This window comes from Mixophyes fleayi, chromosome 4 (genome assembly GCF_038048845.1).
Source record: "Mixophyes fleayi isolate aMixFle1 chromosome 4, aMixFle1.hap1, whole genome shotgun sequence".
Classification (NCBI taxonomy): Eukaryota; Metazoa; Chordata; class Amphibia; order Anura; family Limnodynastidae; genus Mixophyes; species Mixophyes fleayi.
The window spans coordinates 336,216,075-336,242,560 of record NC_134405.1 but is presented as its reverse complement, the minus strand read 5'-3'; the positions used below and the strand labels follow the sequence as shown (position 1 = coordinate 336,242,560).

The 26,486-nt window shown below is 41.1% G+C and overlaps 2 protein-coding genes across 2 annotated transcripts in view; both read left to right on the top strand.

The window, feature by feature from the left end:
- Nucleotides 1-26,486, top strand: part of LOC142150880 (uncharacterized) — a 147,232-nt gene that overhangs the window by 25,202 nt on the left and 95,544 nt on the right. The gene's annotated exons all lie outside the window — the stretch shown is intronic.
- LOC142153178 (E3 ubiquitin/ISG15 ligase TRIM25-like) lies at nt 616-3,409 on the top strand. Its single transcript, XM_075210513.1, has one exon. It carries the CDS (start codon nt 619-621, stop codon nt 2,194-2,196), a length of 1,578 nt encoding a protein of 525 aa, XP_075066614.1. The 5' UTR covers nt 616-618; the 3' UTR covers nt 2,197-3,409.

The following is a 26,486-nucleotide window of genomic DNA, read 5'->3' as shown; positions in this document are numbered from 1 at the left end:
AATAAAATGTGTTTTTAGGTTTTCTATGCCAACAACTTTCACATGGTCTAAATCAATAATTATATTTTCGTTTTATATATATAAATGGCAGACTATGTAATGAAGCCATAGATTGTGTACCACTCATATAAGCCCAGGCATAGGGCAGAGCGTCGCTACAGTTGAACGCATGCAGGTACCCGCAATATGATAGAGGGGACATCTGCTGCACTCAGAAGCTCCTTGTGAATTATTAACAATATTTAATCTATTCTAATGTCCAATAATTATTACTGAAATATTTGCTAGTAATGTATTTAATATACAGAAATAAACAAATAAACTTATTAATTGTAACAAACGAAATAACTCTTTTTCATAAAGTAAATGTGTAAATGTGCTAAACTGATGAAATATGCAAATTGAATCATTCTCTTTTTATTAAATGACCTTCACTCTTTACAAAATAAGTACATTGTTTCTGCATGATGTCCCTTTATGTATTAGCTGTGTCCCTTACTATAACTGAGCCTATAGATATGTAAGTGACAAGCTCAGCCTCACCCTGTGTGGAGAATGTGAAACACACCTACTGGTGTCAGAGAATTTCAGTTTCATTTCTCTCTTCTGCTGTCAGCGATGGCGTCTGCTGATCTGAGACAGGAGCTGGAATGTTCCATCTGCCTGAACATTTATACAGATCCTGTAACACTGAGATGTGGACACAACTTCTGCCGGGTCTGTATTGATCGTGTGCTGGATACACAGGAGGGGTCTGGAGTTTATACCTGTCCTGACTGCAGAGCAGAGTGTCAGGAGCGTCCTGCACTGCAGAGGAACATAACTCTGTGTAACATAGTGGGGAGTTTACTGTCTACTCGGCCAGATCAGGAAGAGACTGGGGACTCCTGCACTTACTGTATTCACTCTCCTGTACCTGCTGCTAAATCCTGTCTGCATTGTGAGGCTTCTCTGTGTGACAATCACCTGAGAGTACACAGCAAGTCAGCAGAACACGTCTTATCTGGTCCCACCACTTCCCTGGGGAACAGAAAATGCTCCGTCCATAAGAAGATCCTGGAGTATTACTGCACTGAGGACGCTGCCTGTATCTGTGTGTCCTGCTGTGTGTTCGGGGAACACAGAGGACATCAGGTGGAGTCACTGGATGAGGCCTCTGAGAAGAAGAAGGAGAAACTGAGAAATGTTCTGCAGAAACTGACCACAAAGAGAGAGGAGATTGAGAAAAGAGTCCAGAGTCCTCAGGAGTGCAGGAGAAAAGATCTGGAAAAAGTAGCTGATGTAACAGAGATAGTCACTGCCCTGTTTAGAGACATCAGGAGACAGCTGGAAGACCTAGAGAAGAGAGTCCTGAGTGAGATCTCCAGGCAGGAAGAGAGTGTTTCACTCTCAGTCTCTGATCTGATCCAGCAGCTGGAAATAAAGAAGGACGAGCTATCCAGGAAGATGCGTCACATTGAGGAGCTGTGTAACATGTCTGATCCAGTGACTGTCTTACAGGAGCCAGACACAGGTGACTTGTGTGATACTGAGGACAGAGAGAGACATGATGACCAGACCTATGGTGTAGGAGATCTGGATGTGGGTCTCATCTCAGGAACATTACTCACATTATCTGATATAATAACAGGTATAAATATAGGGAACTTTGTGCAGCAACCTACAGACATATTACTGGATATTAATACAGCTGGTAATTATATACATATATCAGGTGACAGTAAAACTGCATCCCTGTCAGAGAGAAACAAGAATCGTCCAGAAACGCCAGAGAGATTTCAGTATCCTCAGGTTGTAAGCACCAGGAGATTTTCCTCAGGGCGACATTACTGGGAAGTGGAGATCAGTAAATCAAGGATATGGAGGGTAGGGATATGTTATCCCAGTATAGACAGGAGAGGACATCAGTCAGGCATTGGAAATAATAACAAGTCCTGGGGTTTGTGTGGGGTGTATAATCAATATTCAGTGATACATTGCAGTGAAGTGATCCGGTTACCTGACAATATTCCTTGTGATACAGTGAGGATATGTCTGGATTATGAGGCTGGACAGCTGTCCTTTTATTCACTATGTGACCCGATCAGACACTTACACACCTTCACTGCCACCTTCACTGAGCCCCTTCATGCTGCATTAGGTGTAGGGGAAGGTTGTATAAAAATATCAGGGGTAGTCAGGAGCTGTGAGAAGTGATCATGATTCTCTACCCAGACGTCACAGGGAGTGGAATTTAATTGGTGGATCATTTAACTAATAGAATTAATCAGTGTTTGGAGCTACAGCTAAGAGCCTCCTATTTTGCACTACTTCATTATGAATATATAATTATAATTTATATCAGATTTATCCATATCTGATAGCTGTGATTGGCTGCAATAACTCTGTCAGGCAGTGTATACCCTATTAGAGTTGTCAATGCTACACTTGCTCCTATTGGCTGTGATGTGTGTAGCTGCTCTACTTTGTGTTGTTTTGTGATGTTACATGGCACATAAGAAGAGCAGACACTATACTTCCTCAATGAGGATAAAGGGCAAAAGTTGAGAAAAGACCCCATATACTGCTGCACTACCTGAACAAGCGCTTATTAGAAACAATTACAAATGCGGAGATATATGTTGCTGCTATAGCAGCAGTGCTACTGCGTGAATCTGGGGTCTACTTATCAATAATAGGCAATAAGGAAAATGTTCAATGCTCAGCTCTCCGGCGATATTAGCAGACAGCCGACACTTTTGCCAGCCAGTGCAGGGCCCCTCTGTTCATGTGTGACCAGCACTACTTAAAAAAACAACAACTAAAAACAATTAAAGTAAAGAAATAATGCTTTATTTAAATAATGATTTTTCCCTGGTAGACAAAGTCTCTTCTATCAGGTTCCTGAGATGGCGATAGGGAAAGGAGGACAGTGCCAATTCTGTAGCCGATACCTGATGATAGTCTTCATGGTCCAAGTCCAAGTCGGGTGAAAAGACCGTTTTTGCAGAATGTAGGGATTTTCTCACTTTCTTGGTTTATTGGTAATCACTAAAGAAACACAAACATTGTAATCTCCTAACTGTTTAAAATGTGCACCTATGGGTTGAACATGGAGAGGCTGACAGGAACTGTAAATAGCTCTATTTGTGGGGCTGCGTCTGTGAACTGTACGTCTGTACTTGTAAAAGTGCTTTTTATTGCCCCATCTGTTCAGAATTGTAGTTGTAGTGTGGGGGGATATTATGCGGAACAGTATGGGTCCCTGTTAGTAATTTTCTCATATAACCACTAGTTCAGGGTATGAAGAAATATAAGTGCTCTTGACACTCACAGTCAGCAGCCAAGAGGACACATAGCTGTTAGTACCATGCAGGGCCGGTGCTAGCCTCCATGGCGCCCTAGGCATTTTTACAAAATCGGCGCCCCAGCCCCCCACGCAACAATCGGCACCCTCCTCCCTCCTCCCCCCTCACCTCGTCTTTCCTTACCTCACCACCGCCACCTCTCTGCTCCGTCTCCTCCCCTCCACTCACTGACACTAGTGAGTGGAGGGGAGGAGACGGAGCAGAGAGGCGGCGGTGGTGAGCAATAGCCTCTTCCCCCCTTCCCCGTGCATCTGAATGCTGTGCGGCGGCCGTGACAGGTATGGTCAGCGGTCGCCGCACAGTTTTAAAGTAATTTTCATTCTGGAGGGCGCCCTCCAGGGACCCTCCAGAGCCCGGCGCCCTAGGCAAGTGCCTAACCTTGCCTAATGGGAGCGCCGGGCCTGGTACCATGAAGTATCTGGTACCTGGATATGGATGTCTGGACTGGAGTAGGGGCTCTTTAGGTGCTAGGTGAGAGAAGGAGTATGGTTGTGAACAGAGCCGCAACTTAGAATTCTAGCGCCCTGGGCGAGAAAGACAAATGCCGCCCCCCTAGCCCTCAATTTTAACCAAATTAGCCTAAAATATTCCTAAATTGCGCCCCCCTTCAGCAATGCGCCCTGGGCGGTCGCCCCTGTCGCACAGCCCTAGTTACAGCCCTGGTTGTGAATATCGATAGTAGAAACTACTAAGAGGTACAAAATAATTAATTAACAATTGATGTATTTTTGAGAGTCAAAGAAGTGGTGCAGGAGTGTGGTCGGTAGAAGTTGGTAGTTGATGGGCAGTAGTGACAGAAAGTGAGAGAGACATAAATAATTTTGAGTGAATGAGCGGGAGAAAAAGGTGTGAATGGAATGGAGGTTGTGGATTGGAGTGAAATAGTAGGAGAGGTGTAAAAGTAATTTTAATGTAAAATGCAACGTTTAGTACATTGCTTATGAATTATGTTTTTATAATCATAAATATATATATATATTTTACTAACAGCTATTAATTAAAAATATGTCCGTGAGAAAGTGCATCATTTTTAGCTTACGAAACTAAAACCAGGAAACATCACATGACTACAGCTGCAGATCAAATTCATCTTATAACATATATGGACTTGTTTTTCTCTAAAGAACATCATAGTAAAGAAAATGTATATAGAGCTTATATTTTGTTGTGACACAAGTATATCCTGTTTTGGTATAAAGTATAAGTTGAGTCATTTAGGAGTGGTATTTGAGCTGTTGCACTTCAACCCTGATCTGCATCTCAGATAAGGGCTCTGACTTTTGCTGACTAAAACTTCACATCATTTGAATAAGAAATTTTCTAAGAAACTTCATTTTACAATCTGGGGGCTCATGCCGGTCTTCATCTTTAGCCTTTGCTACCCAGTCTCCTCATCTCTGCACTTCCACAGGGGAAACAAAGCCTTGCACTGCTGAACGGTCATTGGTAAGTATGTTTTAAATGACATTTTATTCATACTCATCAGGACTATAGCGGCAGTGACGGTGGATGAGGACATAGGGTAGTGTTGAGCTAAATTGTACGAAGTGTTGAACTAACAATATTACAATTTTCTATGTTCCGTCATCTGCATAATAACTATGGCTTTGGGACAATTTTCCCATTGTTGCATTTGCTGGTTTAACTGAAAATCATCATCTTGATCAACTGATGTTATATTAGGGAAATGTTTTAGAACAGGTAACAAATAACTGTAATATTAATTGTCTAACAGCCTTTGTGGCATAGTCTGTGTGACAAATAGAGGTCTCTGTGGCAGACGTACCCGATTGGTGAGAGACACGGTGGTATCAAAGTACTGTGTACCTAGATCTTCATTTTATTTGTGGTGTTGAAACTCCATCTAAGACATGAGAGTCTTGTGATATGCTTGTGTGCACCAAGAGTAAAAAATATGGGGGGGTGTCCTACCAAAGAGGAGAGACAAAGCTGTACGCACTAACAGTGTGCATATTGACATATTTGAAATAATAGATGCAGCATTGTACAGAATGTATAAATTAACGTCAGATACTAGACATCAATTTACAGCAAATGGGTCTTTTGATGTTAATGTACTCGATAACTTGAGAGATTGTATAATTAAGATGAATGGATCACAGAAACGTATGTAAACTTTTGAGGTGTTTGGATAAATGGTATAAATAATCTAAATGTTATAGAAAAGTAAATGGGGAAGGTAAAGGTAATGTGAAACCAAAAAGTCAACCCATCATCATCATTTATTTATATAGCGCCACTGATTCTGAAGCGCTGTACAGAGAACTCATTCACATCAGTCCCTGCCCCATTGGAGCTTACAGCCTAAATTCCCTAACATACACACACAGACACACACACACAGAGAGACACAGAGACTATGGTCAATTTTGATATCAGCCAATTAACCTACTAGTATGTTTTTGGTGTGTGGGAGGAAACTGGAGCACCCGGAGGAAACCCACGCAAGCACAGGGAGAACATACAAACTCCACAAAGATAAGGCCATGGTTGGGAATTGAACTCATGACCCCAGCGCTGTGAGGCAGAAGTGTTAACCACTTAGCCACTGTGCTGCCCCAACGAGCTTGCAAGACCACCTTCTGTTCCATCTGCTCCCCACAACCTTATGTACCCATATACCCAGTAATAGCTAAAAATTCTCCTTTTAAATCTGATAATACAGAAGAAGAGATGTGGTTTGACTCCCATATGGCAGCCACACTAACTGTACTAAATCAGCCAGCGGGTAAAGCGCAAGTGAATGCACCAGTAGTGCTTTCCCTTTTTACTGATGGGAGTTGCCATAGACAATGAGAGGATGGTACATTATGCACAGGTTATGCAATCACCATTGAGTCTGAGATCATATAGATCATATAGATATGACCACTAGGACCTCCACATTCAGCTCAAGTAGCAGAATTGATAGCCTTAACCAGAGCCTGTCAATTAACCAAAAATAAAACTGTGAATATGTACACAGACTCGCGCTATGCTTTTGGTGTTGTGCATGATTTTGGTGAGATATGGAAACAAAGGGGTTTTCTAACCGAATCTGGCACACCAATAAAACATGCAAAATAGGTTGTTATTATAAAGTGTAAGGCACATATTAATCAGACAGATACAGTGGCACAAGGAAATATGGTTGCTGACAAAGCAGCTAAAGAAGCAGCATGTAATAGTGTTAAAGAAACAGAAACTGCAGATCTAATGATGATGACAATTGAATTTGTTAAATTTGAAAAACTAATTGCAATGCAACAATGCAAAAGTGTTCTCTTCCGCAGGAGCGTGCTAGCTGGAAAGCAGAAGCATGTGTGCCTGACCCAGATGTTGGCATACTCAACTGTATTTCCATGGGTTGCAGTACCATTGACCCTAGGTGAGATAATGGAAATTAATCTTACCCAATGGAAAAAATAAGCTGTAAGATTTACAAAGGGGAGCCATAAGTAATAGGGGTTTCACAATTATACAGCACCCCTGAGGTATGTTTTGAGTCACCTAGGAAGAGGGGTCATTATTTATATTATTATATAGATGAAGAAACAAAAACTAACATAAATAGTACAGATATGTATTTGGGGAGAATGCCATGTAGGAAAGCTAAAGTAAAATATACCACAGTTGGCAGATACATTATTACCACTATTCCAATAGCAAATGTAACCAATAAAATGTGTCAGGCATTCTCAAAAAAGAGGAACTACAATGCAACTTATCTCAGTTATACCAGTCAAGACCTTAATATCACCACATGTACACCTAATTTAGGCAGGAATCCACAGACATAATGGGAAATTGGCCATATATACCACCCAATGGTGTTTATTTCCTATGTGGTATGAGAGCATTCAAATGGCTATCATTCAGATTTTATGGTAATAGTACGCTAGTAAGACTTGTACCACATATGCAAATAATATTACATGGTCAGTTGGAAGAATTGTTAAAAGATAGTAGAACATTGAATCATAGACAAAGAAGAGAGATAGAGTCAGAGACGAGTAAGGATAAGCCATATAAAGATCTCATGTACCCAAGTTTTTGGACCAGGCTTGGTGTCATATTAGGTAACATAGTCACATTGGACTCAACAGGTACTATATATATATATATATATATATATATATATATATATATAATGGTAAACAGTTTGGTGATTTAGCTGAACTTCTAGACAATATTGCAGAAGTTTATGATAAAACATTTAGATATGTAGGAGAAGAATTAAGAATGATAAAGAAGGAAACCATACAACACAGAATGATTACAGACTAACTGACTGCACAATCAGGATGAGTTTGTGTAACATTAAATACACAGTTTGAAGCTCAATGCTGTACATTCTTTACCAACACCATTGATGACCCAGTGAAAATCACAGATGAACATCTCCAGGAGATAAGGGACTTGAAAAACAACTTTGAAAAGTCTCATGCTGGTGAAGGTGGATGGCTTGACTGGCTGGATCCATCTCCATGGTTTTCTGGTATAATTCACTAACTCATAAAGTTGATTCTATAGGCCTTTGCTTTTATGATCTTTAAATGTGGTTGCTTATGTATACAATGCTGTATGAAGAGATCAAGTAAATTACTAACAAAAGAAACAAGACAGAATACGACTGAATTGTATGCCTGTCTGCATATCCTATGTTCAGAGGATGGAATTGTAAAAGTAATTGTAATGGGAAATACCATGTTTAGTATATTCCATATGTATTATGTTTTTATAATCATCATTTGGAAATATATACAGTATATATTACCAACAGCTCTTATTTGAAAATGTGTCCATGACAAAGTGCATTGTCTTTAGCTTATGAAACTAAAGACAGGAAACATCACATGATGACTACAGCTGCAGATCAAATTCATCTTATAACATATATGCACTTGTTTTTCTCTAAATAACATCCTAGTAAGAAAACGTTTGACGCTTATTGTGGTGAACATAGAGAACTCACAGTTATTTATAAGGGATAAATCATAACGGCAGTGTAAATATGTTATATAAAATTAATCCATTGATAAGTTTAGTTAAAGTGTAAAATGTGAAGACAGAGAGTCTGATGTAAATGTATTTGATGGCTTTGAACATTCCATTGTAAGAAGATAGAAGTGTCACCTGGGGCAGCTTTAAAGAGTCCTGCGGTGAGATATAGCCTGGTTGTGACACCTGAATAGATGTTTAGGTACCGCTCAGCATGTGGTCTGGCTCAAAGAGGCCATGTGCCGACATAGGCGATATGAAATATAGACAAAAAGAATTCCGTTTTAAAATATGCCACTTAAAATCAATAAAAGTAGGGATCAACCACATATTACTCAATCATATGATGAAGAGCAGCTCATATGTTGAATTAAGAATTCTGCCCCACAGAGAAATGAAGAAAATGAGTAAGCTGTAAAATGATGTAAGCTCTGTATTTAGGTGTGTTTGATATCAAAAGATGGACAGAGTCATATGGGATTTATTAATAATAAAATTGGATCGATGTAACGCTCTACAGAAAAGTTAGATCACATAATATAATTGGTTAGTAAATCAGGCAACATGCAAATGGTGATTGGAAAAAGTGCCACAGGCCACAACCCCTGAGGGCAGGGACAGGTCTTTAAAATGATGAGATGAGACACAGAAAATTGTCAGACTTTTTGGGAAATCAATTCATATTGATAATCTGTCCTTCTTCCTTGCCAAATTTCCCATGGCACAGAGTATGCAATTCATGAAAGTGACACTCTGAAGGTAAACCCTTTTATTTTAAACTGTTTTGCTTGTGTATGTCAATCTATTAATTGTTTATTCATTATTTTTTATATCTGTATGCCCTGTACTTTTGTATATTAAATCTATAATTTAATATGTTGCTTGATACTCTAACGAATCCATCAGCCTGTTAAGAAGAAATAGCTCGACCAAGTTAACCCAGTGTGGGATTTGTTGATACATTTGATTAACAAGCTGTGTGTGCTTGCATTTACATTTGTGTAACAGTCTGGAGGTGTGAAGATTTAACCCTGTACTTGCTGGTGTGGGTCTTGCTAGTCTGTGGATAGCTTGAAGCCTTGTGTGTCAATGTGGGACAGTATATTGGGGTCCTGTTGCCCATATTCAATAGGTGGTGGCAAACCTGAAGTGTCTGGGGGTGTGAGCGCTGTTTTGGGGCGATTCAGTAGGTCTATAACCTGTATGATAGGTGGAGAGAGACTGCGGGCTGGAATCTCATATAGCATACACCCCAAAGTCACGGCAGCTGGGAGCGTGTTCGTGACACTTATATTTAGTGTGACGCAAGTCTAAGTTTTTGGTAAACAGTCTAAGATAAGGCATTTTAAGTGTGGCATTTGAGTTGTTACGCTTATATCAAGAACAAGAACTTTTCTAGCAAACTTGATTTTACAGAGGCTAGGAATGTATTTGATAGGTGCATGGATGAGTATGATAGAAAGTGTAACTAGATGAGAGATACAGGATACAAGAGTGGATATTGAACTTGTAATGAGGAAGTGTATACATAAATGGAAATATTACAGAATGAAAAATGGTGGAAGTAAACAGGAGATATAACTAAATGATTGAATAAATTGAATATTAGAACTAAAAGGTTGTGCATGTGGTACGGTGATGGGTGAGAATGGAGAATTGCAATATTAATAGGAAGAAAGCAAATTAAATAATTATAAATGTCAAGGTGAGACCCCCAACTAAAATAATAAAATGATAAATAGGAACTTACAAGATTTCCCCTCAGACAAAATGTTTAAAAACATTTGGTCAATTAGCCCAGGGGTAGGTAAACAAGATAAGCCCAGACCTTCTTCCAAGAAAATAACTTAACTTATCCCTTTGATCCTGAGTTTCCTTTTCCTACTTAGAGGAAACTGTCTAATTAAAGTGTAAATTAGGGAAAGCCATATGCTACAAGAACCTTGTACACAAATGCAAAAGATGAAGGCTATCTATGCAGATATATAGAAATATTAACTTCAAAGTACATGCCTTCATATGTCATATTTTGGGAAATCAGTGTACTCTGTTCTCGGGCAAAAACGGCACAAGAGTTGTAATTCTATCATATTTGATATGGAAATGTGTGGGAGATTATGACTGGTTTATTGAAGGGGGATTTATATCTCTGGGATATGTCTGAGAAAAGATAAGTAGGGTCAAAACTTTTGAAATTTTTTTGAGCAAACCATAGTTGATACCCAGGGGATATTTCCTCCCTCATATTAGCATTTATACTGCCCCTCAGAATGCCATCCCGTTTCAGCCTGCTTAAAAAGCCTGTGTGTGAAAGGACAGATTGTCAGTTCTTGGGGTCTCAATCTAATTGAAGGACTGTGAGTCACATTCTGCTTACCCCAGGCAGACAGATTATCATATGTAAATTTATTCTCTGTTATTTCATCCTATTTGTTTTTATAACTGGCATGTATGTATTGTTTGTATGTCAATTGTTGCCTGTTTTTTTAGATCCAAATGCACTGTATTTTTGTATATTAAATCTAAAATGTAATAAGTTTTGTCCTTGATACTCTAACAAATCCATTAGTCTTTTATGAAGTGTATTGCTTGATCATGTTAACCCTTTGAATGCTGGTGTGTGAATTGTTAATCCATTTGACTAACAAGCCTAGTTTGTCCCAGCAGCTACATTTGTGTAACAGAGTTTCGATGTGTTAAGTGTTAACCCTTTGATTGCTGATCTGTGCGTTGCTAATCTGTGGGTAATAAGGAGCATAGTTTGTGCCAGTGGGTGACAGGATATTTCCCTTATTCAATAGGTGGTGACAGAACCTAGGTGTGTATGGGTGTGAGAGCACTGTTTCGGGGCGATTCAGCAAGTCTGTAACCTGTGCGATATATGAGGGAACAATTGAGTGCAGGAATTCATTGTAAGTCCGTACAGTAAAAGTCAGGGATGCAGGGAGTGCGTTCATAATTATAATAAAAAATTAACAACACTGAAAAGGACAGGAAAATAGAATGTAGTCCATCATGGGTAAAATAAATAGAATGAATAGACTGTGAATAGTATATACAGATTAAATATAAAATAAATCAATAATAGTTAAATAAAAGATAATTATAAAGAATTAAATTTAAATAGATTTTTCCAGTCTTCGGTACAACAGAAGAATCAGGAAATGCGACCGGAAGTCAGGAATTATTTGGTTATCTGTACATTCTTAATTAATGTGCCCATAATGTTGTAATAAAGATATGTTTTAAACCCGCTTGTTTTATTTTCTAAATACAGCCTGCTTGCATCTCTTTAATCTTTTACACTGTAACATCAGGAACCCATGTCACAGGGAGAGGGAAGCCCGGGGGGCACACAGGCGGCCGCATCCCATGAAAAGGGATGTGGCCGCATCCCCTGTCATGTGATGCGGCCGCCTGTGCGCTGACATGGCCGCGGGGGGAAAGTGGTGTATTTTGCATCCGGGGGGCTGCCGGCCGGCCTACCCCCTGGCCCGAGTAGCGGTCTGACCGAGCGGCCCTTCCCCCCGGGCCAGCCCGCCTCTGGGGTTATATATAATGGAAATAGGACAGTCCTCTGGCAGGGACCAGTCTAACCTGCATTGATGACATTGTGTTAGTAATCGTGGCACCAATAGCTGTATAAGCAATGTCACAATTTTTACCGTGTCCTGGTTAAACCAAAAATACCTGCATAATTTGTTAGGGTATTGAAGTGAATGTTGTATTTTTGCAATAAATAGGTTCTTTTGGTAACGTTCTTAAATAAATAACCTTTTATTTATTTTGGATCACAGAGGCAAAACTAAGGAGAATCTATAAAAGCCAGACCTTGTAGTGATAACTTCATAATTATTAATATTTACTGGCTTATTAGTAGATACAGGAAATAACATTTAGCTATTGACCAAATGTTGGGCGTTTACCAACTGTGATTAATTTGCAATCTACATAGACTTAAGGCGAGAACATGTTTGGAACCATTTCAAAAGTTTGCTGTGAACAATTGTCCTACATCATGTGCTCTGCGGTGCTGTCTTGGAAATAAAGCTGTCTACCCGACTCCTGATGACACCATTATCTAACATATCTTTCCATAATTATTTCCGTGCAGTTAGTGCACCCCTGAAACAAAATGTACAATTCAATAAGATATAAATTTGCATTTTCTTACTGTTAGGAACTCCCAAGTCAGTACAGTGAAACTCGGGAACTACTCTGAAGGCCAGGTGTTCGCTGGAGCCCCTAGTGGTGGGGACAGACTGGGCTGCGGGCCGACCGAGGGTCGAGTAACGTATACTGACTTAAAGGAGTTCCCAGAAGTGGAGTGATTGGTGGACTGTAGTAAGAAGAATCCTAGGTCAAAAGGTCACAGGCACAAATGCAATATCCAAGGGCAAGCGAAGGGTCAAACTCACAGGCAGAGAAGCAAAATACGAATTTCAGGCAAAAGGTCAAGGTCTAGCTCTGAAAATACTTCCAGGAGCTGATTAATGAATTAATCACAGTCTAATAGCCAGCAGGCTATTAGATCTCCCTGCGCACGCGCCCAGCTGTCCCCTGTTGCCGGGACGCGGCGCTACAGTGCTGGGCTAAGGCAACGGCCGGGAGTTAGAAGGAAATTACGTCCCGGTCGTCATGGTGACGGCCGGGATGCTGGGGCAGGCAGGAAGCGAGCCGCGGTGGCTGTGAGTACCGCCGCGGCTCGTGACACTTACTTGACCAAATACGTGTAGTTTACTAACGTTTATAGAGATGTGTGGTAGTATTATATAAGTTTTCAGCTTTTCTGTATTTCAATTTTTAGAAAATTTCTAATTTTACTTTTATTAAAACTAACATTTATGTCGGGAGTTGCTAAAGTGCTATAGAGGCAGCTAGTAGAGATTCCGTTATGTGTGTGGAAATCCAATATTGATTTATCTATGTGTTGATCTTTGTTCCATGATAGTTTGTCACCAGCAATTATCTTACTGAATAACTGAACTGAATTTTCTATTGCAGAGGGTTCAAGGTTCAGCCCTGTGACTTCCTCTGTGGTAAATGTTTCATCCACCTAAAAAGTAATAATGGTTTCTTTACACTTTAGTCGGGATTTTACCAGATTACAGAAAGTGGAGAGTATACAAAATTATCATTCTTTCACTTATTAACAGATTGTTTCTTCCTAATCCTTTCATCTATGAAAATGCTAAAGGCACCCACACACATAACAAAATGGGAGTAACATCTTGCAATGGTTAGGAGATCTGCAATCAAAGTCAATCAATATGATATGTGGTGACTATGTAGGATATCTAATGACTGATTGCTATTTTCTGTTGAATTCATGTATGACAATGTATATTGTATGTAACCTTGTAATGTAATCACAACATGTGCTTTGCTAGATGACATGAGTTTGAACTTATGCAAGTACCATTAATCTTCTGAAACTAGCCAGGCCAGTATAGATAAGGGTCTTGGGGGAGTTTGATCCCAAAGTTTTAAACCATCTAGCCCAGAAAGAAGGAGCAGAGGTGAGAACTCAAGGTCTTGTGAACATTCCGATATCCAGACATCCCTAGCTCACTTTGAAGCCATGTGACATTTGGGAGTTCAATGTGTCTTTATTGACAGCTAAACTGCAACGGTGGGGGGTGAGGGTTATGTGTAAAAAAGGGTTCAAAATCTTCTGCTTTTAGATATCAAATTGTCCATTTCTTAGAGGAGGTCTATCACGACTGAAATGTGCCATTCTTCTTAATGTGTACTCCTCACACGCCTATTTCTGAGCTTGTAAGTAGGGAGTCTGGTTTTATTTCCTATTTTATTTCTGAAACTCATTTGTGCAAAACCTATTGTATGTCTGTTTATTATCTTTTTTTAAATAAGCCTTGGAAACATTTTTCATATTAAACATATTTAATCTAACATACTCTCCGTGATTCTTTGTGAATTTACGAAGCCCAGGCAGGCTCATGCTATATGTGCATGTGATTTAAGTGTGAAACATTAATGAGTGGTTCTGGTGAACGTAAGGACACCATATTAAATCCTTCATGGTGGCAGAAAAAGTGCATTCATTGCTAAGTGACTAAGGTGACACCAGTCACGGCCAGCTGTTCAGATTGCTGTATCTGGGACAGGCTGGGTGTTCATGACATGATACCATCAGATTATATAGAATTTATATTGGATGAGCTGGAAAATGTTTGTCATAATGCAATGAAATTGTTGTGTGTGTGATGTAATTGTACAATTCTTCCCTGCAATTCACATGCTCTGCGAAACCAAAAAAACTATTGGTCTTATTCAGGCTAAATGAGTTCCAGGCCAGTGTCATAAACTATGCTTCACTGATCAGCTGATCAGGTTATAGCAATAGATAACAAATTCCTGTTACATAGTTTTAAAAAAACAAATGCATAGATGAAATTCAGATTAGAAGAGTATGAGAGTAGTAACAGTTGATGTACATACTCAGTGCGACGAACACCGGAGACACCAGATGGAGTCACTGGATGAGGCCTCTGAGAAGAAGACAGAGAAACTGAGAAATGTTCTGCAGAAACTGACCACAAAGAGAGACGAGACTGAGAAAGAGTCCAGAGACTGCAGGAGCGCAGGAGAAAAGATCCGGAAAAAGCAGCTTATGTAACAGAGAGAGTCACTGCCCCATTTAGAGACATCAGGAGACAGCTGGAAGACCTAGAGAAGAGAGTCCTGAGTGAGATCTCCAGCCAAGAAGAGAGCATTTCACTCTCAGTCTCTGATCTGATCCAGCAGGAAGATGCGTCACATTGAGGAGATCTGTAACATGTCTGATCCAGTGACTGTCTTACAGGAACCATACACAGGTGACTTGTGTGATACCGAGGACAGAGAGAGACATGATAACCAGGTCCATGATGTAGGAGATCTGGATGTGGGTCTCATCTCAGGGAAATTACACACAGGAATATCTGATATAATAACAGGTATACATTTATGTATTTATGTGCAGGAACCCACAGACATATTACTAGATGTCAACACAGCTAATAATATAAATATATCAGGTGACATGAAAACTGTTTTGGTTTCACATATAAACTACAAATATCCAGAAACACCAGAGAAATTTCAGTTCCGTCAAGTTTTAAGCACCAGGAGTTTTTCTTCTGGGCAACATTACTATGATGTGGAGGTGAATAAATCAGGGGGGTGGAATGTAGGAAAATGTGTTATCCCAGTATATACAGAAGAGGAGATCACTCACACTGGGTATAATAACAAGTCCTGGGGTTTGTGTAGGAGGTGGTATAATAATGAGTATGTAGTGATACATGACAGAAAAGACATCCGATTACCTGATCAGATTCCCTGTGATACAGTGAGGATATATCTGGAGTATGAGGCTGGACAGCTGTCCTTTTATTCTCTGTGTGACCCGATCAGACACTTACACACCTTCACTGCCACCTTCACTGAGCCCCTTCATGCTGCATTATGGGTAGGGTTTGGCTGTGTCACGATATTGGGCAGCACAGTGGCGTAGTGATTAGCACTTCTGCCTCACAGCACTGGGGTCATGAGTTTAATTCCCAACCATGGCCTTATCTGTGTGGAATTTGTATGTTCTTCCCGTGTTTGTGTGGGTTTCCTCCGGGTGGTCTGGTTTTCCTTCCACACTCCAAGGAAAAACATACTAGTAGGTTCATTGGTTGCTATTAAATTGATCTTACTCTCATGCGGTCTTGTTTTTATATTTTCTGTCCAATGGTATGGCCAAACCCCCTTTGGCAGCACATAGTTTACTATACTAGTATATAAGGGGGGGGCCCATTAAATTGCTGTACCAGGGCCAAGAATTCCTCTTGGCGGCCCCTGTCATACCTGGTAAACCTGCTCCCTGTGCTACAGTTCACCATTTGTATCTTGGAACCTGCTGCTTATATTGACTAAGTTTTGCCATTAATCATTCACTGCATCTGCAGCTGATTGTGTCATTCGCATATACCTGCTATTTCTGCTGTTTGAAACCTGCTATTCCTATGAACTGTGTTGCCGTTTACAAATTGACTGCACCTATTGATTTCCCATGTATCTCTGTTATAATAAAGACACTGATTTTCAAACGCTATTGGCTCTCGCTAGAGTTCATACTAGGAATCCTGACAGTTTATGTATATAAGGCCTTGATAACGTTCAAAAAAATCACCACCTAGAAATATAAGTGGCCACTAAGTCCCGTCAAAAGCCTTTTTAGTATCCAGGGATAATAACCCAAGATGGTATTTTAAATTTGTTGATTCTTTGAAAAAGATCAGTAGTCCTCCTGGTGTTATCCCTGGCTTGTCTTCCTGGGACAATGCCCTCTTGGTCACAAAGAGTTAATGATGGCATTACTTGATTTAATCTAGAGGCTGAGATTTTAGAGAATAGCTTCCCATAATTATTAATCAAGGAGACAGGGTGTTAGCTATGGCAGAGGTTTGGGTCATTACCAGGTTTGTGTATTAGAGACTGTTAACGGCAATAGACCTTTTGCCACCTGTAAAATCCCTTCTGAGTTCAGGTATACAGTGCGCACTGGAGAACTGATCTGAGACACACACAGTTGTCTGGAATAATCAGTTCCGTTTTACTGAAACTGGTATACTAATATTTATATAGAAAACATTGCATACCCTATTGTGGTTACATAGTATATTAATTAACACAATCCTTTACATTGTACTTATGACCATCAATCAATTGTACAAAGACATCTGTAAATATTTCTATCCAGACTTGTCTCATGTTCTTGTCTCTCTCTTTTCTCTATAAATGAGTTATTTCTAGGAGTTTTGAAGTACATCCTCTCACCCTTGACACATAGGTTGTTAATCTAATTGGAACCCCTTCAGCTATGAAGGTCTGTAAATGAATCATTTTTAACTAATTGGCTTCTACATTAACTATTTCTGTGAAAGCTATATATTGCTGAATTAAAAAGATCATACTTTCTTTTACAAGACATTTTGACTTATAAAGCTCTTTGACACGTGTGTGTGTGTGTGTGTGTGTGTGTGTGTGTTAGGGAATTTAGACTGTAAGCTCCAAAGGGGCAGGGACTGATGTTAGTGAGTTATCTGTACAGCGCTGCGGAATTAGTGGCGCTATATAAATGAATGATGATGATGATGATGATAGAGAGGACTCAGCAGAAGAAAAGAAGTAATAATACCACTGTATAGGTCATTGGTACGGCCTCATCTAGAATACTGTGTTCAGTTCTGGAGGCCATATCTCCAGAAGAATATAAATACATTACAGACTGTACAAAGAAGAGCAACTAAAATGGTGCGTGGCCTACAGCACAAAACTTATCTGTAAAGACTAAAAGATCTTAATTTGTATAGTTTGGAGCAGAGAAGGGAAAAGGGGGACATGATAGAAACTTTCATATATATCAAGGGTTGTAACAAGGTACAGGAGGAAAACATTCTTCAAAGGAAGAGAAGTATAAGAAGACGAGGACCTGCACTGACACTGGAGGGAGGTAGGTTCAGAGGAAATCTGAGGAAAAATTATTTTGCAGAAACGGTAGTGGATAAGTGGAATAGCCTCCCATCAGAGGTGGTAGCTGCTAATACAGTAGCAGTTTAAACATGCTTGGGATAGACATAAGGATATCCTTACAAAGAATAAAGGATCAAATAGGGTTTGAGGTTACCATTGGTTAAAATATGGGCAGACTAGATGGACCAAGTGGTTCTACCATTTTACCTTTTAAAATTTAATGAAAGATACTAAATAAATGTAGGACCAGGACACCATGAAATGTTTTGTAGTAAACAGCCGAAAAACCGCCTGATGCTGGTACTTCGTCGGATTTTTGGCAATTTATAGCTTGAGTGATATCTTCCATGGTAATGTCTTGCCCTACTAAGATGGTTTTGGAGCTAGACAGTTTGAGTCGGTGGCATGATTACAGAAAGGACCTTATCGCTTGATTCAATTCAAGACTGCATTTGCATTTAGCATATAATTTTTGATAACATTGTTTAAACTCTCTCATTATTTTTGAGGGTTCATGAATAATAGTTCCCTGGCTGTCCTTAATCATGAGATTATTTATTAGGACAACTTTCAACCTTAGTTTCTGTGCTAATCATTTACCGTCTTATCCCCCTTCTTATAGAATCTCTGATTCAACCATCTCAGAGCTCGCTCAGCACGAGAAGGTGGAAGGATATATAACTTCCTCATACGGCACTTAGTGCAGAGTGTTTGTGTGGAAAGAGTAGATTTATGTACAGCTTCTAGCCTCTGGAGTTGATTAGTCAATGCTAGAATTATTTTCTTTTTCTCTCATTTATGGCAAGAGGAGATCTGTATTAAGTGACCTCTGACTACCGCATTGTGGGCACCCGAGAGTGTCATATAGATAATGTCTGGAGTTTTTTTAAACCTGTGGATTCCAAACTTTCTCAGTTCGAGGCATCCTTAGGGGCTCCATAATTTTTTCAAGGCACCCCTAAGCCAAAATAGTTACTGAGTAGACCAGTTTTATAAGTAGTTGGGTCAAAATAACATAAGTATTTAGGTCAGAACAGAAATACCTAGTAAATTGTTTGCATATATAATACAGATAAATCGAAGGGAAAAGAATATTTTTATATTTCTTTGTAATAATTGATAGCACTCATCAACAGGAATAAGATCAAACATAAAAATAAAACAACAATATATACAAAAATGTGCTTGGTTATTAAAGAATGTTGTAAAAATACCAAACTTATTTATTAATGGCAAGTGTGTACCTGTTGTGTGCCCCATCATCGTTACACTATACCCTTTAATCAGTTTCCCTTATAATACATTGTGCCTTTTGTTGGCATTCTGCGATGGATGATACCATAGGTGTGCAGCAGGAGGTCTCATAGATAAAGAATCACCTCAGGAGTTACCTTATATTCAGACAGAACGAGTCTTGAGATGTATATCTTCTTTATATAGTACTAAGTACCAGGATCAGTATAACAACAGCTTTCAGTAATAGCTTCTTAACATAACATATCAGTAACATGAGCTGCTCAGCTCATCTCCTTTTCCCGGAGAGTCTCTTCTAGAACACAGAGAGTTGAGACAGGAAAAATACAAACAAGTACATGCATATACAGCAGACAAACAATACACCTCTGTATGAATACAGCGCCATCTGCTGACCCTCCATGGTAACTACATGCATATAAACAAACCCATAGTATGTGGTACATATTTCAACACCTTTATCACACTGCCCCTTTCATCCCAGTGTTGTCCCTCTGTTCCTTTATTTACCTTTTACTTAGCCTTGTTTCTTCTGTTTTCTTCTCTTTTTCTTCTGTCTTCTTTTCTTCAAGTTCAGGCTCCTCTCTCCACCGCTCGTCACTGATAATGTTGGACGTGATGACGTCACGCCCGACAGTCAGTGAGAAAGGGGCAAGGAGGACGTTGCTGGGCGCTGCCACCGCCATGTTGGTATCAGCTCTACAGCCTATGTCGGCTATCTCGGACATAACTCTGACAGGTCTTTGAAGCTCAGCCTGTAAAATGTGCTTTAACTGCTTCGTTTCACTAAGAATGTGAGCAATATCACTTTTGGTTGAGGGAGAGTCAATAGATGGGAGCTCAGTAATTGTTATTTGTTTTTTTGTGAGAAACATGAATGTGTCTTAGGAAAATGTTGCTTTTCTTTTGGTCCCGATAACGAGATAACTGAGAGAAACCAATCTCGTTATATGAATTTAGTTCTTCTGTTTCATACAAATAGTTGTTGCCCCACGCAGGAGGGAACATTCCTTTTAAATAAATATTGCAATTATCAGTCCAATATAACTGGAAATTATCAAACAATCTTAAATAGCCGGAGCATACGCAAACCGAGGAAGGGGGGGGTTCCTAGTGCCCGGAAACCACCCTCCCAGCCTGGGGCACTGTATAATTGAGATGGCTGGACCCTGCCCCGGCTCCACACGGCTCTGCTTGAAAAGGGTGAGCAGCGTGCACCTAACAGAAGTGCACGCAGCATTGCCCATGTATACTATATGGATAGAGAGAGTTAGAGTGCAGCCAATCATTGTCTAATATTATAGCTACGTCCACTGGTGGTGTGCTGTGGAAATCCCCCTCTACAAATTCTGCGTTTGCCCCTGCAAAGGGTGGTGGTTAATCTCTGTTGTTGAGTAACCGGATGTTGTATATTATAGATTATTCAGAGCTGAGTCAGTCCTCGATGTGAAGAAAATATTCAATTGCACAAAGCTTAGTAGAACAGTATAATCTGCTCTGTTGAGAAACATTCGGTGACACCTTGAATAGGCACTAGATGGCAGCAGGTCTTCATTTGAAATTTTGAGCTCACTTCAGGTAAATGGTTGATTATAGTTTTGTATCAGGTCAGTTTACTATATTTTACAGGCCAAAATTGTAATAGAAAAAAGTTCAGATGGTATTCACCTATAGAAGTTTGCGCTGCTGCTCCCTAGGGTGCTGCGGTGCTGTTACAGGGGTCAGGAGAGAAAAGAAAAAAAATACTTACCAATCCGGCGGCGCCCGGGACCCAGCATCTTCACTCCTCCACGACATATTCAGTAAGAAGCCGCGCAGAGAGGAGCTGGAAGAAAGAAGACAGAAGAAAGAAGTCCAAGTAAGTTAAGTAAATTAACTGATGGGAATTAGCAATGGAGGGGAAAAGAAAAAAGGAGGGTGCAGTGTAATGGTGAAGGGGCAGTGTGAGCATGAAGGGGCACAGTGTAATGGTGATGGGGCACAGTGTAATGGTGAAAGGGCACAGTGTGAGCATGCAGAGTGTAATGGTGATGGGGCACCGTGTAATGGTGAAGGGGCACAGTATAATAGTGAAGGGGCACAGTGTAATGGTGAAGGGGCACAGTATAATAGTGAAGGGGCACAGTGTAATGGTGATGGGGCACAGTGTAATGGTGATGGGGCACAGTATAATGGTGATGGGGCACAGTGTAATGGTGAAGGGGCAGTGTGAGCACTAAGGGGCACAGTGTAATGGTGATGGGGCACAGTGTAATGGTGAAGGGGCAGTGTGAGCATGAAGGGGCACAGTGTAATGGTGATGGGGCACAGTGTAATGGTGAAAGGGCACAGTGTGAGCATGCAGAGTGTAATGGTGATGGGGCACCGTGTAATGGTGAAGGGGCACAGTATAATAGTGAAGGGGCACAGTATAATGGTGAAGAGGCACTGTGTAATGGTGAAGGGGCAGTGTGAGCATGAAGGGGCACAGTGTAATGGTGATGGGGCACAGTGTAATGGTGAAGGGGCAGTGTGAGCATGAAGGGGCACAGTGTAATGGTGATGGGGCACAGTGTAATGGTGAAAGGGCACAGTGTGAGCATGCAGAGTGTAATGGTGATGGGGCACCGTGTAATGGTGAAGGGGCACAGTATAATAGTGAAGGGGCACAGTATAATGGTGAAGAGGCACTGTGTAATGGTGAAGGGGCAGTGTGAGCATGAAGGGGCACAGTGTAATGGTGATGGGGCACAGTGTAATGGTAAAGGGGCAGTGTGAGCATGAAGGGGCACAGTGTAATGGTGATGGGGCACAGTGTAATGGTGAAAGGGCACAGTGTGAGCATGCAGAGTGTAATGGTGATGGGGCACCGTGTAATAGTGAAGGGGCACAGTATAATGGTGAAGGGGCACAGTGTAATGGTGAAGGGGCAAAGTGTAATGGTGAAGAGGCAGAGTGAGCAAGGAGAGGCAGTGTAATGGTGATGGGGCACAGTGTAATGGTGAAGGGGCAGTGTGAGCATGAAGGGGCAGAGTGAGCAAGGAGAGGCAGTGTAATGGCGATGGGGCACAGTATAATGGTGAAGGGGCAGAGTGACCATGAAGGGGCACCGTATAATGGTGAAGGGGCACATTGTGATCATGAAGGGGCACAGTATAATGGTGAAGGGGCACAGTGTGAGTATGAAGGGGCACAGTGTAATGGTGAAGGGACACAGTATAATGGTGAAGGGGCACAGTGTGAGTATCAAGGGGCACAGTGTAATGGTGAAGGGGCACAGTGTAATGTGAAGGGGCACAGTGTGATCATGAAGGGACACAGTGTTATGATTTTTGTACATATTGTTGTTTTATTTTGTTTGATCTTATTTCTCTTAATAATAGCTGTAAATAGTTCTTTGACAGAAATATAATTAAAAAATATATATCTTTTCCCTTGGATTTATGTGTATTATTTTTGCAAAATAATAAGTATTTCTGTCCTGACCTATATTTTTATTACGTTATTTTGACCCAACTACCCAACTACTTATAAAACGGGACTGCTCGGTAATTTTTTTTGGAGGGCCTTGAAAAAATTATGGAGACCCTAAGGGTGCCGTGAACTGAAAAAGTTTGGGAACCACTGACCTATAACTTTTCCCTTTTTTTCCTGTTTTATCTCACAGGTAACATGTTGGCCAATCTTGATGGGTTAGGTTGTTTATAGCTGCTTTAGGAGTGGAGTCTTCAGGCTGGATCCCAGGTGCTGGTGTCAGGTGCAGCGCTCAGAAGCTAGGTCACAAGAACAGCGGCCTGCAAATCACGTGTAGAAATTGCCCAATATCTGATTGGAGTAGAACTTATCAGTTAGTTGCGGAGTCTAAAAGACTTGAGGTGGTTCAGGCTCCCCCATGCCAAGATCACTCAGGTAGGGCCATGTCTCTATTTAACTTTCCCTGAGATCCTCTCTGGGAAGGCTCTGCTAGCAAAATGAGCACGGTGCTAGGACTTTTATCAGTCAACAGTGGAGATCCGGCTTCGGGTAGGCCCAACTACTTTCTCTCTCTCAGGGTTATGGATCCGGGACCAGACCAGCCCAAACTTTAGACCAGGATTCCTACGGTAGATGGCAATGCTGGGAAATAATAAGGGGGATTCTCAATGTTTTATCATTTTAATTGTGCCTGGCAGGAGCTCTGTGTAACGTTGACGCCTCCATGGCCACAAAGCCCCAGGAGGAATCTTGTAAATTGGATCTTGAGAGGGCAATTGTGTGATATATGTGGATGTTTTTAAAGTGTTTGATACTGTTTCACATAAGTCTTGTAGGCAAAATGAGAATACTAGTTCTAGGTAGGGTTGGTGAGTGGTTGTAGTCACCCCAAACTTGGGTGCCAGTCTGAAAACTAAGATAGAAAAAGAAACACCAGTTGACAGAAAGCTGAGGAGCAGTACTCAGTGTCAGGTGGCAGCTGTAAAGGTAAGTAAAATCCTGGCATTTATAAACAATGGAGATAGATGCACATAATGAAAACATAATATTAGAATTATTCAAGACAAAAATTTGAATATGGGTACCTTTTTTAGGCCACATCACTTGGGAGAGTTTAGAGGCAGGTAGCATAATTAATAAAGGGATTGTAAGGATTAAATTATAAAAAAAAGAGGTTATAAAAAAAATTGTTTCGTTTGAGAAAAAATGGTGACCTAAGTAATATGTATTATTGTATTTGAGGTCAATACATAGATTTATTGAACACACACACTTCTTATACCAAGGATCACATAGATGACAAGGGCTTATCAGTTGCACCATCAAATTAGGTAAGGGTTCTTTACTGTAAGTGTATGAATTAGATGCCTTTATTACAAGTGGTATCTGTAGCTATAATTAGTAGAGGACATTATTTGGGGTTGTTTGATCCAGGGAATTTAACCGAATTACATTTTAAGGATTATGAGGCATTTGTTTCCGTGTGAGACTAAATTGTCATCTGTCACACTGGGAGTTTTGTATTTACTTTTTCTGGATCAACAAAATTACAATTTAGGAGCTTTCTGCACCTGTGTCCTAGTTTGTTTGTTTTAATTTGCGTTAATCCTGTGTTAAAATCACTTTTATCATTCACTGTAATGGTGTTAAAATGGATTCCAACATTTTGTGAGTATGGAAAATGACGTTATTAAAATGGCTTTTTATTAATTGCACATTTTTCGAGCTGTCACTGCAGTAATTGCAAAAATATCTACCGTATTACCAGATTATTAGGATTGAAAAGTATTGTAGTGACAGCAATATTGTCACGGGCACTAGGAGTCTTTACCCAGGGATCACCAGATGGTAGGCTTACCAGAGCAATGTAGATGGTAATAGGGTACTCTGGTAGCTGGGTGATCACGGAACATGAAATGATGGCCGATGAGATGCTCAGGAAAGTCTATGACTAGCAACACTGGTAATAATGAGATAATAATACACAAGGAACTGTATGGACAAGGACACGTGAAGATAGTCAGTGGTCTGCGATAGCAAGTTGTACCACTGCTATAGTGAGGAGGAATGTCCAACAGAAACAAGGAGGCGATGAGAGTCAGCGGTCTGCGGGTAGCAAGTTGTACCGCTGTCTGAGTGAAGGAATGGAATCCAAGTGGAGGTATCCAGGTAGTCAGTGGTCTGCGGTAGCAAGTTGTACCACTGCTATGTGAGAGGAGGATGGAACAGGTGATACCGGAAACAGGGATCAGTGGTCTGACATCAGCAAGTTGTACCACTGAATATATATGTGAGGAGGTGCACGGGGGAAGACTGCAACACAGGATATACACAGGCACCTTATACACGATCCACAGTAATATGCACAATATAGATATATATATATATAAATGACTGAGCAGGTCTGCAATCTAGAAAGTCTCTTGAAGTAGTCCAGCACAATGATAACACAGTCAATGATGGCAATAGACTCAGCGGATAGCAGACTCCAGAGAGAACCAAACACAGTCCAGCAAGATATGCAATACACAGCACAGTCAATGAGAAGTATGCATACCGTGGTTCAGCAGTAGCAGTCAGATGGGATTGCAGCGGTACCTGAGCGGCTGGAGACCGACTGGATAGGAAGTCCCTGGATAGGTGAGGCAGCGGTCTAGCAGGTGCAGCGCACAGGTGAGTAGACCGACAGGGACACGAAACCACAGGAGTCAGCAACACGTGGAACCGGACTCATAGGGAACCCAGGAGAAGGGAGATGATCCAGCAGAGGGTAGTAGATGAGATACAAATCCAATGCTGACAGGAGGGCAGAGACCAGTGGAACACGTGAAGGCGTGGAGAGTGGATCAGCAGGAGATGGACGATAGCGCTGACCACAGCGGCAGGACTCAGCGGCACACGGAGGTAACCAGTAGCAACCACAGGAACCAACAGCGATGGGAAACAGGAGTGCAGCGCAGGGCAGGAGCTGTAGATCACGAAGTGTAGCAGATGGTAATGAAAGCGGCAGTCTCGAGGAAGCCACAGCAAAGATGAGATGAGACTGTAGTGCACGGAGGCAGCGGATAGTAATCAGCTGGCAGTCACGATGTTGAACACAGGCGAGTTGCAAGCAGGAGACTGTAGTGCACGGAGGCAGCGGATAGTAGTCAGCTGGCAGTCACGATGATGAACACAGGCGAGTTGCAAGCAGGAGACCGTAGTGCACGGAGGCAGCGGATAGTAGTCAGCTGGCAGTCACGATGATGAACACAGGCGAGTTGCAAGCAGGAGACTGTAGTGCACAGAGGCAGCGGATAGCAATCAGCAAACAGACTTGATGAGAAGCAGGTGAGTGAAGTAAAAGCTGGAGTGCACGGAGGCAGCGGATAGCAATGAGCAAACAGTCACATTGATATAAAATAACGTTGAAGTGGTTTAGAAGACTGTAGTGCACGGAGGCAGCGGATAGGAATCAGCAAACAGTCCTGATGATACAGTTGATGGTAGAAGTGGTTTAGAAGACTGTAGTGCACGGAGGCAGCGGATAGGAATCAGCAAACAGTCCTGATGATACAGTTGATGGTAGAAGTGGTTTAGAAGACTGTAGTGCACGGAGGCAGCGGATAGGAATCAGCAAACAGTCCTGATGATACAGTTGATGGTAGAAGTGGTATGGGAACCACAGGAATAGAAGTGGTTTGGAAACCACAGGAATCAGCAGCGCTGAATACACGAGGAATACAGGAACACCTTCAGAGACTCATGAGGAATGAGACTCCAAGATCAGGCAACATGGTGTTGACCACAGGTGCTTAATATAGGGAGGTTGCCTGATCTGCCAATTGAGTTAAAGGGGTATACACTGAAGTATAGAAAAGGGCTGCGCATGCGCAGACCCTCAGGATGGTGGACGACCACGGTTCC